The sequence below is a fragment of the Struthio camelus genome, chromosome 1 (genome assembly GCF_040807025.1).
Source record: "Struthio camelus isolate bStrCam1 chromosome 1, bStrCam1.hap1, whole genome shotgun sequence".
NCBI classification, from domain to species: domain Eukaryota; kingdom Metazoa; phylum Chordata; class Aves; order Struthioniformes; family Struthionidae; genus Struthio; species Struthio camelus.
In genome coordinates this window covers 148313603-148326468 of record NC_090942.1, presented here as the reverse complement: position 1 = coordinate 148326468, position 12866 = coordinate 148313603, and the positions used below count along the sequence as shown (strand labels likewise).

The 12866-nt window shown below is 35.1% G+C and overlaps 1 protein-coding gene across 3 annotated transcripts in view; it reads right to left on the bottom strand.

Moving 5' to 3' along the window:
* Positions 1-12866, bottom strand: part of PPP2R3B (protein phosphatase 2 regulatory subunit B''beta) — a 58107-nt gene that overhangs the window by 17785 nt on the left and 27456 nt on the right. For all 3 annotated transcript variants that reach the window (XM_068922761.1, XM_068922755.1, XM_009666413.2), the window contains 4 exons: positions 6318-6503; positions 4262-4365; positions 3576-3678; positions 2753-2827 (listed from right to left, as the gene is read on the bottom strand). In XM_068922761.1, coding sequence (XP_068778862.1) covers positions 2753-2827; positions 3576-3678; positions 4262-4365; positions 6318-6503 — 468 coding nt within the window. The remainder of the gene's footprint in view (positions 1-2752; positions 2828-3575; positions 3679-4261; positions 4366-6317; positions 6504-12866) is intronic.

The following is a 12866-nucleotide window of genomic DNA, read 5'->3' as shown; positions in this document are numbered from 1 at the left end:
TATTTTTCCATTTAATTTTATTCTATTTAAAGCTAGTTGAAAAAACTGACGGTAGTATTAAAAAAGCATGTAAAATATTTTCTAAATGAGGAACAAATATTTATGTAAGAAAGATGACTAGTTCTTACGCTGAATGATATGGGAATCTGATATCCAGCTGAACGAATTTGTTCCCAATACTTCTGTTTAAATCAGTTTTACATGCAAAATATTTCAGAAGACTAAAGTTAAGCAAATCATGCTGAATGCATTAATATACTACTTTAAAACACTGTTTCTTCAACTGAATTCAGTAATCACCTCAATTACTTTGACTGGCCAGCCAGATACACATTTCAAGTCAGCCATTCACCACTAAAATGTAGACAAAAGAAGTCTAAACATAGTACAAGCTGTAATTGCTTAACTGGACATGGATTATATCCAGATGATTATCAAAAGCACTAAATATTGCACTTATACTGTTTTGTTTGCAATACAGTAGTTACCAACCAAAAAGAAGCAATCTTCTTACGAAAATTTTCTCTCCCCAAATAAAATTGTCTCCAAACTACAGAATTGCTAATTAAGTTTATCACTTCTAACTTTAACTGTAATAAATCAAAAGTTTAAACCAATCAACCATTTCTAAATTACAAAAACTGTAACATATTCATAAAGTATTAAAATAAAGCTTAAACTGTAGCACACAGCAAGCTCTGCAGCTCTTACTTTGAACAAGAACAGCTGGTTCAATAAACCCAGAAAGGAGATAAACTAGCCTACTTCTGAAACTTAATTAGCTTAATTCTAATTGTGAGTTTCGGGAAGGCCCATTTTTGGCTGATACTACAAAGCAACTTTTTCTAAAAAGGTTTTTGCCTTAGCTTTGCAACTTAATCCATCTGCATGTCATTATCTCATCTGTTACACATTTAACTGCTCTAAAAATAAAAACAAAATTGAATGTTTGCTGGAGACAACAGGGAACAAAAACTGGTTTTCTAAAGTGAATCCAATCAGAGTATAAGCAAATTATCTGAAAATTGTCCTCTTTACTATGCTGCACAGATCTTAGTCAGAAGGGAGAGAAAGCTGTGCAGTGTACAGATTACAATTTCAAGAATTCATAGTTAAGATATATACATCACTTATTTACAGATTAAATGTATTATTTGTCTGCCAGGACAAACTTTTAAAATATAGTTCAGTCTTACCCTGGACGGATATACCTAACCCTTACCACTAACAGATGGAACTGATTGCCTGTATGGCTGAACGCTTACAAGACACCTGCTTCACGAAAAGTACATACTCACACAGATAAAACAAATGCAAGCTGAAAAATGGATCATTTAACATGCAACTGCAAGTTAGCATTAACAGACATTAAATCTTCAACTGCAATGCTTAAAGTCCTTCAGATATACCTTCATGTAGCAACATCAGGGCTTCTAGAAGTTTAACTGTTACCTTGAATACACATACAAAATCCCATATTTCAACTTAAGAGAAAAATCATCTATAATTATTTTACTAATAACTTGTAGGACATAATTTTAGAAGTCTGCATTGGTCAACAGTTACTCCATCCTAAAATAAGACAAGAAAGAGCAGACAGTTTTCCTGCCATTTCTTGTTTTGTAGATAGGTATTTCAAATATTCTTGCTATGTTCATAATACTAGTTTCTTTTCTAAATTTTTGATTGAACGTTAATTTCTGTTGAAGACTAGACTAAATTTTCTTCGTAAAATACTGCTAGTACTAATTTGTCTGATATTGCTACACTCAGACCTACTCAAATAAGCTGTTTCTCCAAAGAAAAGCAACTCGAAATGGTAGGACCTCTCCTCTCCTACTACCCTTCAAGACAAGCAGCAAGTTTTCACAATTTCAGGTAGAGCAGGACTTTGATACCATTAATCCATTAGTGAAAACTACTCACAGGCAGAATCGTATTTGAGAGTAAAGTTCTAGGAATTCATGTAACTACAGCAATAAGAGGCAAAACCTACTATGGCAGGATACACTTGATTGGCTGGTAGTTTCTTCAGGAATGATATGAGGAGCCAGAACCAAACACTTTCAAATGGGATTAGAGTGTGCAGAACTGAAGTTCCTATATTATAGTAAAGGCTTAAACAGTTTAGGGCTAGGTCCAACCATAAGTTAAGTAAAAAATGACCAATTCTCTGCATGTTTTTTTTAGAGAATATTTGCTAAGCTAGTTTTAACATGCACCAAGAAAGTGAACTGAGTGTCCTTCTACAGAATTTTAATCTTTTGACTTCAGTGAAACTGGCTGTCTAGTCCATGGCTGAGAAAATTTAATGCAACCGATTTTTCTCTTGTGTACATGATTACTTCAGTCACGTAACTCTAGGAAGAGAGATATAGAACTTTTCATGTATAAAACCTGCTTAGAAAGAAAACCCCTGGAGAAGAAAGTGGTAAGCAGCTTCAATATTATTATTTTACTTAATACTGAACATAATCACTTTAATATAGACCTTTCATTCAAAATTCCATTTAATTCCAGAGTGGGGTCAGGGTTCTAATGAACGCAATCTATAGCCACAATCAAGTGTTTAAGATAAAAACAGTCTGTTCTTCATTTAGTGTTCATTAGCTTATTCTACACTACTACAATCCAGTGTTTCAAAAATACGAAATTCAACAAATTTAAGTGATAAGAAAAACTATGATTCTTAAGAAATTGCTTTTCATAGTAAGTTAACAAAAAGTAACTTTTCCAAATAAAAACCACTTACTGTGGTAATGTACCGAGAATGAAATTCAGATGCTTCTTTTAAAAATGATAGGCCAGGATGACTATTCACCACATCCTAAACAGAAATAAAGAACAATATCCCAAGTGGTTTTCATTAGAGTCTATATAAAATCATTAGCACAGAACAGCACATCTGCTTCCTTAACCAAAACATGTTGTATTTAACTACTATCACTATTAACGATAACCTCATTTACAAAGTAATTCAGGTAAATATCACTGCTGATTTTCAAAAACAAAATTATCTTTTAAAAGCTAGAAGAAAATAATATATTTTAGAAGAATACCTTAACCAGATGGACATAAGTTAAAAGCTGCCACAACCATTAGTAGCATACTTCTCTGTCTGACTATGGTCCGCTAAAAAAAACAATGAGGTTTTATATATTCATTGTTTTGGTATTTTTTTGTTGCTGAGAGAAACTATATTAGGTCTTGGATTAATCTTGGACTAAAAGACCTCCTTAACTTAAGTAACTTCAACTCTTTTCTAAACCCTAAACATTTTCTCACACGTGAGCTGCTCCTACAAGCAATTTTAAATCCATGCATCTCACTACAGCTTAAAAAACAAAACAAAAACAAAACTCCCCAAAGCAAACCTCATCTTACATAAAATAGTTAACTGTAAATGAAGTCAGCCACTAGTAACCTAGCTGACCGAGCAAAGTGAATTATACAATGAACTTTATGAACTTTTTAAATTAAAACCATAAAAAAGTATGTTTAACTCAAAAAAAAAATTGTTCTGCCAGCTCATCATTTTGTTGTGCTTTCCTGAACTAGTTTCAGCTGCAATTTACTTGTAAAAAAGGAATGAAGTCTTCCTGCACCAAGTAGTTGCATCCAGGGTTCATTAGAAGATGAACAAATTTTGCAGCATCATCATAGCAGGTCTGAAGTATTCTGAAATGTTAATATATGCATTTAATACATTGAAAATTACTCATGCACAGTTTATGAAACTGTAACCACAATATTTAATTCAAAAACTAATACATGTGTCAAAGTGCACTCCAAGTGATGTTATCCAAACAAAATAGGTAGGCATCTGTTAGACTTTCTTTGCCATCTAGCGCTCTTATACAATTCTAGCCAAGTATACAGATATACATTTACATTAAAGGGGGTGGGTACACAATTAAATTGATTATATGAAAGATGCTAAGTTAGAATCGGTAACAGAACCAGGCAGAAGAGAATGTGCTCAGAACTGACTTTTGCAAATTAGGATCATAGTTTTCACTTTCTCTATAAACAGCTGCAGTCATTTACTACAAACATTTAAAAGTCTATAAAAACAGTAAACAAAGATTTATTTATTTTAAAAGGTATGAACTATTTACATTTCCCCAGGTACAAGTTTGCTGTCAATGCCTAATTGTGGGAAAATGTTTTCTTCCCTTTACAGGCTGGATATCATTCAGAGCTTAAAATACCACATTTAAAATCAAGAAATACAGTATCTCTAAAAGTGCAACCTACTTACTTCCGCCACATTGCAATAAATTTATGAACTGACACATATCCTGTTCGTTCACCTCCAGCACAATAAAACAACGGACCTTTCCAGTAAAGTGGGCATTCACAAGCCTAAAATCAAAGAGTACATCAAGTCAGGTCATTGATTACTTATCTGAGGGTTACTCACTCATTTACAAACCTTTCAAAAATTAAATTTTGTAAGTGTTACAAAAAAGGCACTAAGGCAACATCACAGGAGAAACGTTTGTATCACTGTACATGTTCACAGGGGATTAAAGGCATTTCTGAAATTACAGTGAGCCCAGAATTTTAAAACAGTTCCTGAAACCAACTACACCCCACAAAAAAAAAAAAAGTTTAAGCAACTGCTTCAGGCCTAAATCCAAAAGAGGAAAGCAAAACACGGGACAATTTTCAGCATGCCTAACAGATGAATGCAGCTACATATCTGTTCTGTCCAAGCTCCAAGCAGCTGTGTAGAGTCCAAGCTAATAAGCTCTGCTAAAGAGCCAGATATGCTTAAATTGGGTTCAAGACAGCACAAACAGCTATGCAGCTTCTGGACTGGAGCAAGTTAACCTTAGTTTAGTTCACAGGATAGCTCAACCTGTCTGCATCGTTGCATATGCACGTGTATCTTCTATCCAACTTTCAGTAGTGGGCTAGCCTGCCCTGAGCAGCAGCTGCTTGCTTCAACAAGACACTTAGCAGTTGCACCTTCAAAGCTTCAGAGTTCCCATTCACCTCAATGCTTTTTGTGTGTCTGTTCCAAACTTCCTCAGTCTTAACAGGAAAGTACCCATCTCCTGCCTAAAACTGACTGTGACTCAATAGTCACAGACATAACAGCATCTGAGGATCTCATACAAGATCAGGCATAGTATAAGATGTATAAATTCCCTGGAGGAAAGGTACAGTTACTTTTCATACAGTAGTTTAACCATTACTTAAATAAAATGAAAAAAAAAAATCAAGCAAACAAACAAACAAAAAAACCCCAAACCCACACCAAACAAACATGAGCTTGATAAATACTCCCCTCAATCTGAGAGGCTTCAAACCATTCCCCTTTGTTTCTGGAGGGTGCCTTCTGTCACTGATTTACAGATGGCCAGCACCCTCCACCTCTCTTGCTAAAGCACCACTTCTATGCAGAAAGGAACTGTGGAAAGAGAGAATCCTATCATACAACTTAGCAATTAAACACTTCTGGTGGGACAAACTAGGAGTTTCTGAATTCCTAATTGTGGTCTTGAGGTGGTCTTTGTTTCTGTTTTCTAGACCCGGGACTTAAAGCGCAAAGTGATGAGAACAGGAATGAGAACCCAAGACTCATGACCAAGATCATGACTTCCAGTGATTGAATCAACTCCTGAAATCCCATATAATAAAATGGAAGTTTAAGCTGCATTAAACTAGTTTATCTTGCTTTACATAGAATTAAAAAACAAACATTTCCCACTTCTGCCCAAACCTGCCTCCCCAACTTTGCTGCTTTCTAAGCCCAGTATTTTGCAACTCTACAGTAACTCTAGCTTAGGGCTTCAATAACCTCTAAAGACCAATAATCCCAAGTTCCCAAACCATTATAGATTTTAGTGTTTTACAGTGGAGGTTCAGGACACTTCAATGGCAAAACATGATTTTCACATTTTTATACCAATTACATGGACATTTTCGTCACACAGCTAAAACCTTGGAGGCCTGAACCCAAAATGCATATTAACAGTGCTTCGCCTCAAGTCTGGAGGTCAATAGAGAACACAGAACCTACAGTGTGCCCTTCAGTATTTGGTTGTTGAAGCAACCAAAAAGTTGGTTTGATTTTGTTTTTTGGTTCATGTCTTTCGGTAAGCATGATGTAGGGCAATTTGGGACACAGTTAATGCAAAGACTTTCTCACCCAACTGTGCTATCAGTTATGCTAAATATGAAGTCTTACTGTTATTACCTAGTAAGAGATGAAAGCACATAATATGCAAGAAAAGAAAAGACACAGAACTCATGTTTCCTTTCCACAGGTTTACAGTACTGAAAGCAGAAAGCCAGCAAATCCTTACCTTTGCAACTTTCCCCATATCTTCTAAAGTCGCCCTCTCATTTGGAAACTGAGAGAAAGTTCTCTCAATTTTAGTGATGACAGCATCTATGTTCACTTTTTCCTTAGGACATCCTCGAGGAAAATAGAAAGCTGGAATGGTTTGACTAGGTGATGGTGGCAAAGGTTCTTCCTTCTTTGTCTGAACCTAAATAAATAAATACACGTTTGACAGTTGGGTACAACGAAATCACTTACAACAGACATCCTCAAATGAGGACTGAAAGACAACATTCTTTTCAGTATTGTTGCAACATACCCAAAAAGATTTATGATAGGTTGGAATAAGCCTTATAAGAATGAGAAAACACTGGAAAATTCATGATCATTTTCATGAACTGTCACTTAGAAAAATTTCTAGGATGTTAAAAGTTTAGTAAGAACAACTTTAGTCTTTTACATACTAAGTTTCAAGATTAATACACTAAACACTGCTCCCTGGAGACATCTGAAATAGTCATTCTACCACTTTCATTTTCAGAATAAAAAAAATATTGAACTTCCAGCTTAACAGAGATCCAATTCTCTTGAGAGAATAATTTGCTTTCAAAAATATTTCTAGTTTTACATATTCAAATTTTTGAAATAGATAGGACAACTTTGTTAGAGACTACCAGCTTGTTTAATTTATCAAAGACTCCTTTTTAATTCAAAAAAACTGCCGACTTTTCTTTAAGAAAAGAAATAATCCCCTCAGATTTTTTTTTTGTTTTTGCACACTACACATAACTATGACATAAGAGCTTAGAAAACTTGTTTCACCAGAATTTGTGATAGACCATGCTTAAAAAACAAACAAAAACCAAACACAAAAACAACCCACAGTAACAAGAGTAACTATCTAATTAAATGTATTTAGCTTCAGTAAAGATGAATTCACCTTTTCTTAGTCTCAAAAAGAAAGGTCAACAAGGCAGAATGTTACAAAGAGAGCAAGCAAAGTAAAAATAGAGTTAGCAGGCAACTTTGAATTTGCAGTTAAACATGAAGTCTTTCATCCCAAGGCTACTATTTGAATGCAACAACAACAGTTAATGCTATACGATGGCTTATCCTAGTGTTAAATATGCCCAAGATCCTGAATTCCACTTCTCTCATTTCCAATCAATGTTGTATTTTGCTCCTTACCATCTTCATCAACATGCCTGTAAAGACACTTACTTCCTTACTATAATCAAAGTCCTTCCTTAACTCAGTTAAAGACCTGGGTGCTTTGATACAGCTTAGAGCAAGCATTCTGTGGACAGCAAATTTTAATCTTCAGGGTTCCAATCCACGAGCCGTTACTGGAATAGGCAGGATAAAAAAGGCCAGTTCCCTCAACTGACGGAAATTTTATTTCACAGAGGAAGATAAAGTTACCTTGAATCTGTGACATCTAGAATCAACGCTTGCAATTTTGTAACAATCCTGTAAACTAAAGCTTTTGACCCCTAGTCATTAGCTGAAGTGTCATCAGCTGAATCACTAAAATTAGAACCAAAAGTGACATGGGGTATCAAAAAACCCTTTCAACTCTAGACTTCCAAACTTTTGGAAAAGATATCAATGTTTTATCCTCAAGGTAACAACATTGCTATCAGCATTACAAATAATGCATGTAATTGCAATAATTCCTTGTTTAGTTCTAGAAACTGAATTCTACGCATTAGCATTTTAACAGAGCCTTTACAGCTACCCTCCTGTACTAAAAAGGAATGTTAAATTGGACAGGTACCACAGAGTCACATAGCTAGCATGCTTTTCAGCACTAGTGATTAAATCATCTTTTACTTCCCCCCAGAGCTGAGGCGAGAAGGGAGGGGAAAGGGTTGCTTTGCTTTATTATTATTAATTCCCTTTACCCTACCGACAACATCTTTGCCTGTACAGCAAGACTCACGTGAGTTGCTCAAACTGCCAGAAGAGTGGCAGGTTCTTCAGATTTGCCTGAGGTTTAAACTGAGAAAAGGATAAATGTCAGTTATAAGTTACTAGCATGTCCTTAATGTTTCAGGTAAGATGAAGTATGTCAGTATTTCAAAAAAAACTAGTACAGACAGACAAGGCACTTAAAATCCACAGGTAAGAAAATTTAGTCTCAGGCTTAAAAAACTGTTCCTTCGAAAAGGAAAGTCGGAGGCAGAAAAAAAGAACAGATGGAAGAAGTATCCAAAAGAAGAAAATCGAGCAGCAGAACTGTTCGTTCATGGGAAACTTTGTATGCCTTCAGAAACTACTCTTACTTCAGAAACCTCACTGCACAATAACTGACTCCCGTTAGTGCAGGTTAAATACTGTTCTTAAATGCATGTGGAAATCTCAGTTCAGGAGCTGTGATAACAGCTATTCTAGTATACAGAACTTGCGTGGGTGCCATCTAAAAGGATTAAACAATCAAAGCTTTTTTTCTTCTTTTAAATTTTGTTCATCTTTTAGACTCCTGTAAACAGGCTTCAGAGAGCCACTATGATGAAGAAACTAAGTAACAGATTCAGAACTGCAGAAAGACAGATTCATACAGGAAGAAAAGTGGTTCTAAGATATAAGAGAAAAGTTACGTTCAAGTCTGATTTTGAATTTGGCATTTGTTTAGTGTAAAAACAGCTAATGTTTAATTTTTAAAACAGTATATTTATTCCATTCTAAAAGCAGGTACAGAATGCAGACCTCTTGCTACAAGACAAAAACTCTCCCTACACTGAAAGATGTTGCTTTCTCACGAATAGATGAAAAAAAAAAAAAAAAAGCTATAAAAGTGCTTCATTTGCATTAGGAAAGGTCAGATCAGTATTTCTGTTAGATAAACAAGAGGCAAAGAGGTTGAGGCAGAGCCAGCAGATCCGGATCCTTTAGTTTTCTCACTTAGGATGAGAAAAATATGCTAAGTTTTGGAAACACTGTGCAGCTGTCTTCATTCTTCACCTTTAAGCCAATCACTTTGGTCTCTTGGAAAGAAACTTCAGACGCTTCACATTTTTGGGGCCCTTTCAAAGAATTTGTAACTTCTTCCCCTCCTGTAGTTATTCTTCCAGGCTCAGTATTTTACCTCCTCCAAAGCAAGGAGCTATTCCTCAAAGCGTTTCCTCAAAGGTCAAAGATGTACTAGAACCACTGGTGAACATCACAAAGGAAAGATAAAAATTTCTAGAGCATAATTCTCCATGCCAAAACAGTTTTCTGTCCCCAGGACTTAATCTGGTTGTCTACACATAGGCATTTAGCGACAAGACTACCCAGGGCATGATATGAAATGCCCCAGGATACTCCATGTGGTATCCAAGTTGGCTAACTTGGAGCACATCTCTCGTAATTGCCATGCAGGTGTTCTGAACACACTAATGCTTCTTGAATGCCACTAGCAACTTGCACTCAGAGAAGTGAATTGTGCTGTTTATGTCGGTCAACACAGGGATAACTGCCTGTACAAAAGAAAGCAACAAGTCATCCAGAACTATCAGCTCTAGCTAAAAGCACTATAAAGTTAGGATTACACCTCCTCTTTTTCTTCACCTTCTCAAGAAGGGCCAGGGTTTCTTCCCTTCCCTCAGTCTGAACTCCCATGTGACAATCAAAAAGCTCCTAAGTACAACTGAGATTGTTCTATTATATGTAGTCTAATGAAGGAATGCACAATACCAAAGGGCTCAAAATTCCACTGCTTTCTATATTTTCATCTAGGTAGTTCTGGAGACGTTGCAAAGATGAAAGAGTCAATTCTACTAACTCCAGAGCAATCGAAACACACCAATTCTATGAGATTAAACAGTTATAAAATGAATTATAACCTCTTTAATCACAGAATTTCTTCATTAACAAGAACTGCTAGAAGTCTGAACGGCAAACGTTTGAATTGAAAATATGCAGCAACAGTCAGCTATTTATTCTTTTTCTGACTGTCAATTTAACATTTAGAAAGAGATCTAAATTTTCTTATGGTTGTAAGTTAAAACCTTTAACATTAGTACCAGTAAGATAAACTGCCAAAAGACACTGGCTTAGTAAGTAAAGAATTCTACAGCAATTTGCCAAGACATACACAAAAATTAACACACTCCGCATGAAGGAAAATAGTTTTAAAAAAGCTTGCAAATAATTCAGCCAAGTAGACACGGGCTACAGCATCAGGACTGAATGACATTACCTTTGAAATAAGTGTACATTAAGTTCAGACTCAGTAATTGTATTTTAAAGTTGCCACTGAAGTTTAGGTTTCATGCTGAAGCTGAAAAGTGAGAGATCCTCAAAAATTTCTTGCTTACAATAATGTAAAAAGGCTTCTGTAAGATTTATGCATAGACAGAATTCAAGAAAACATTTAATACGTAACTGGTTTCCATTCCTGACATATACCACTGTAAGGATTGTCCACACTTAACCCAACAAATATTTCCCTTGACTTTTATAAATAAGGAAGTGGAAATTTATAAGGAAATTTATATCCCAATGGGATAATTGTTTAAAGGGCAAATTTCCTAATTTATTTTGCTACTTTTCCAGCTGCTGTCAGTGAATGGAAAATAAAACAATGGTTTTATACTATATGCTATATATAATATACTATAATTACCATATAGCAATATATTAGTAAATGGACTACAGAATATGGATATACCTCACCCCAGAGACGCAACAGATGACTTACACTGAGCAGTAAACTTGGTTCTAGGCAAAAATGAAGATAGCAGGGCTTTTAAAGTGAAGCGTCTTTTCCTCTCTCCCTCCTAACTGAAAGAAAGGGTTGACACTATGATGGAGTCCTTGAAGGACAGGATGCATTGCCGAAACACAGAGGAGGAGGTGCTCGTTCCCACATATTTTAAGACTGCATACTCAGTCAAGTCTAGATCCGCATCTGCACATAGTGTCAAACACACAGAAATTCAGAGCCCCACAAAGAAACTGAATACGAAGCAAAAAATATCATTACTTAAATGGTACTTATTGGAAAAGAAGATAAGGTAAACATTGACGAACTTAATATATTTAGACAGCTAACTGATTAAGACATAAGCTCATTAAACTAATTTGGTACCTGCATTGTTCTGATAAGATTACGGGGGGGGGGGGGGGAAAACTATCTTCACAGAGAAATGTTTATGCTTCCTCGTATCTGACAGGGACATTTGTTATGCCTGGTGTTCTGTAAAAAAAACATTTAAAACATTAAGAGTTAGCTCTTGCTGTATAATTTGATGTGAATTTCTATAAGGATGTTCATACTAGAACCAAAAGGCAAAGGAATACACGCAATAGGGTTAAATCAATAAGACAAAAAAAAAAAATTCTACTACGAATTTATGCCCAACTTTACATTTTAAGGTTTTTACTAAGAAGTGGGACACCAAGATTGCAAGCAAAAAAATAGCACTATATACTGAAAACACTAAGACATTTTTACCTATCAAATAGGTAAAAGTTCTGTTCAAATCTTTAGTATTTTTAGGAAGGGAGTTTACCAAAGAAGTGTTGCAACACATTTTAAATCACCTTTGCTTAAATTAACCTAGTTCAACAAACCGATTCTTCTATTTTTGTATATCACATTTTATGCAAGTGTTGCCTGGGTGCATAATCAGCTAAGATTTTCTACAAAGATACATGATATTTAGCTTATAAAATCTAATATCCCCGCAGTCACCCACTTAAAGAGCCTATGAGCCACACAGTAAGAAAATGAGATACTGCATAAAGCTCCTTTGACTGATAAAATATTGATTATAGTAGAAAATGGAAGTCAACACTGGGGACCAGGTTACATATTCTAGTCCTGAAAGGCAATAGGGTAGCAGTGAAGAGACATAAATGCTGTTTAGCACATGAACTTAGAGGTCCTAAGCTTATTCTACAATTTTTTTTTTTTTTTTTTTTTTTTTTAAGTGAAAAGCCTCTCATTTAATAAACATAGTAAATTCTCACAGACTAATCTATCAAAGTCAAATGATAACTGTGAATAGAAAATAATGTTATCAGTAAGCAGGCTCAAAAGTGGTCAGCCTTTCTTCCTCCCCCCTCTTATATAGCTGTAGTTCAAGTCTGACCAATAAGTCTCAAGAATGTTTCTGCTTTAATTTACTGTTGATTTGACTGTACAATGAAACTCAATGTTTCCTTCTAGATAAGCAAGTGACACAATAAGTTTTACAAAATTTAAATCTTGGAAACATCAGATTAAAGAGGTATACTGCTGTCTAGAATCTCTCATTGTTGATGAGGGATTCCGACTTATTTGCAATGAAAAGACACTTAACTTAGAAAATCTGTTCTGACATTCCAAATATTTTGGCAGGTTAAAGTTGCTTCAAAAAATTTATTTCAGGATAAGTAAGTGTTCCACTAGAACTTCATTTAAGACACGCCTAGAAAAATGCAGCTTCTATAATACCAGTTTTCTTGACTTTGTGATGGATGTTCAGATTTCTAGTTATCCATTTTTAAAAAATTACTTTCTTTGTTCTCTTTACGTTCATTATCCTCCTTCCAGCTAAATTAAGAAGGTTTATTATTGCAAGAGTTTACCATCTGCGTAGCT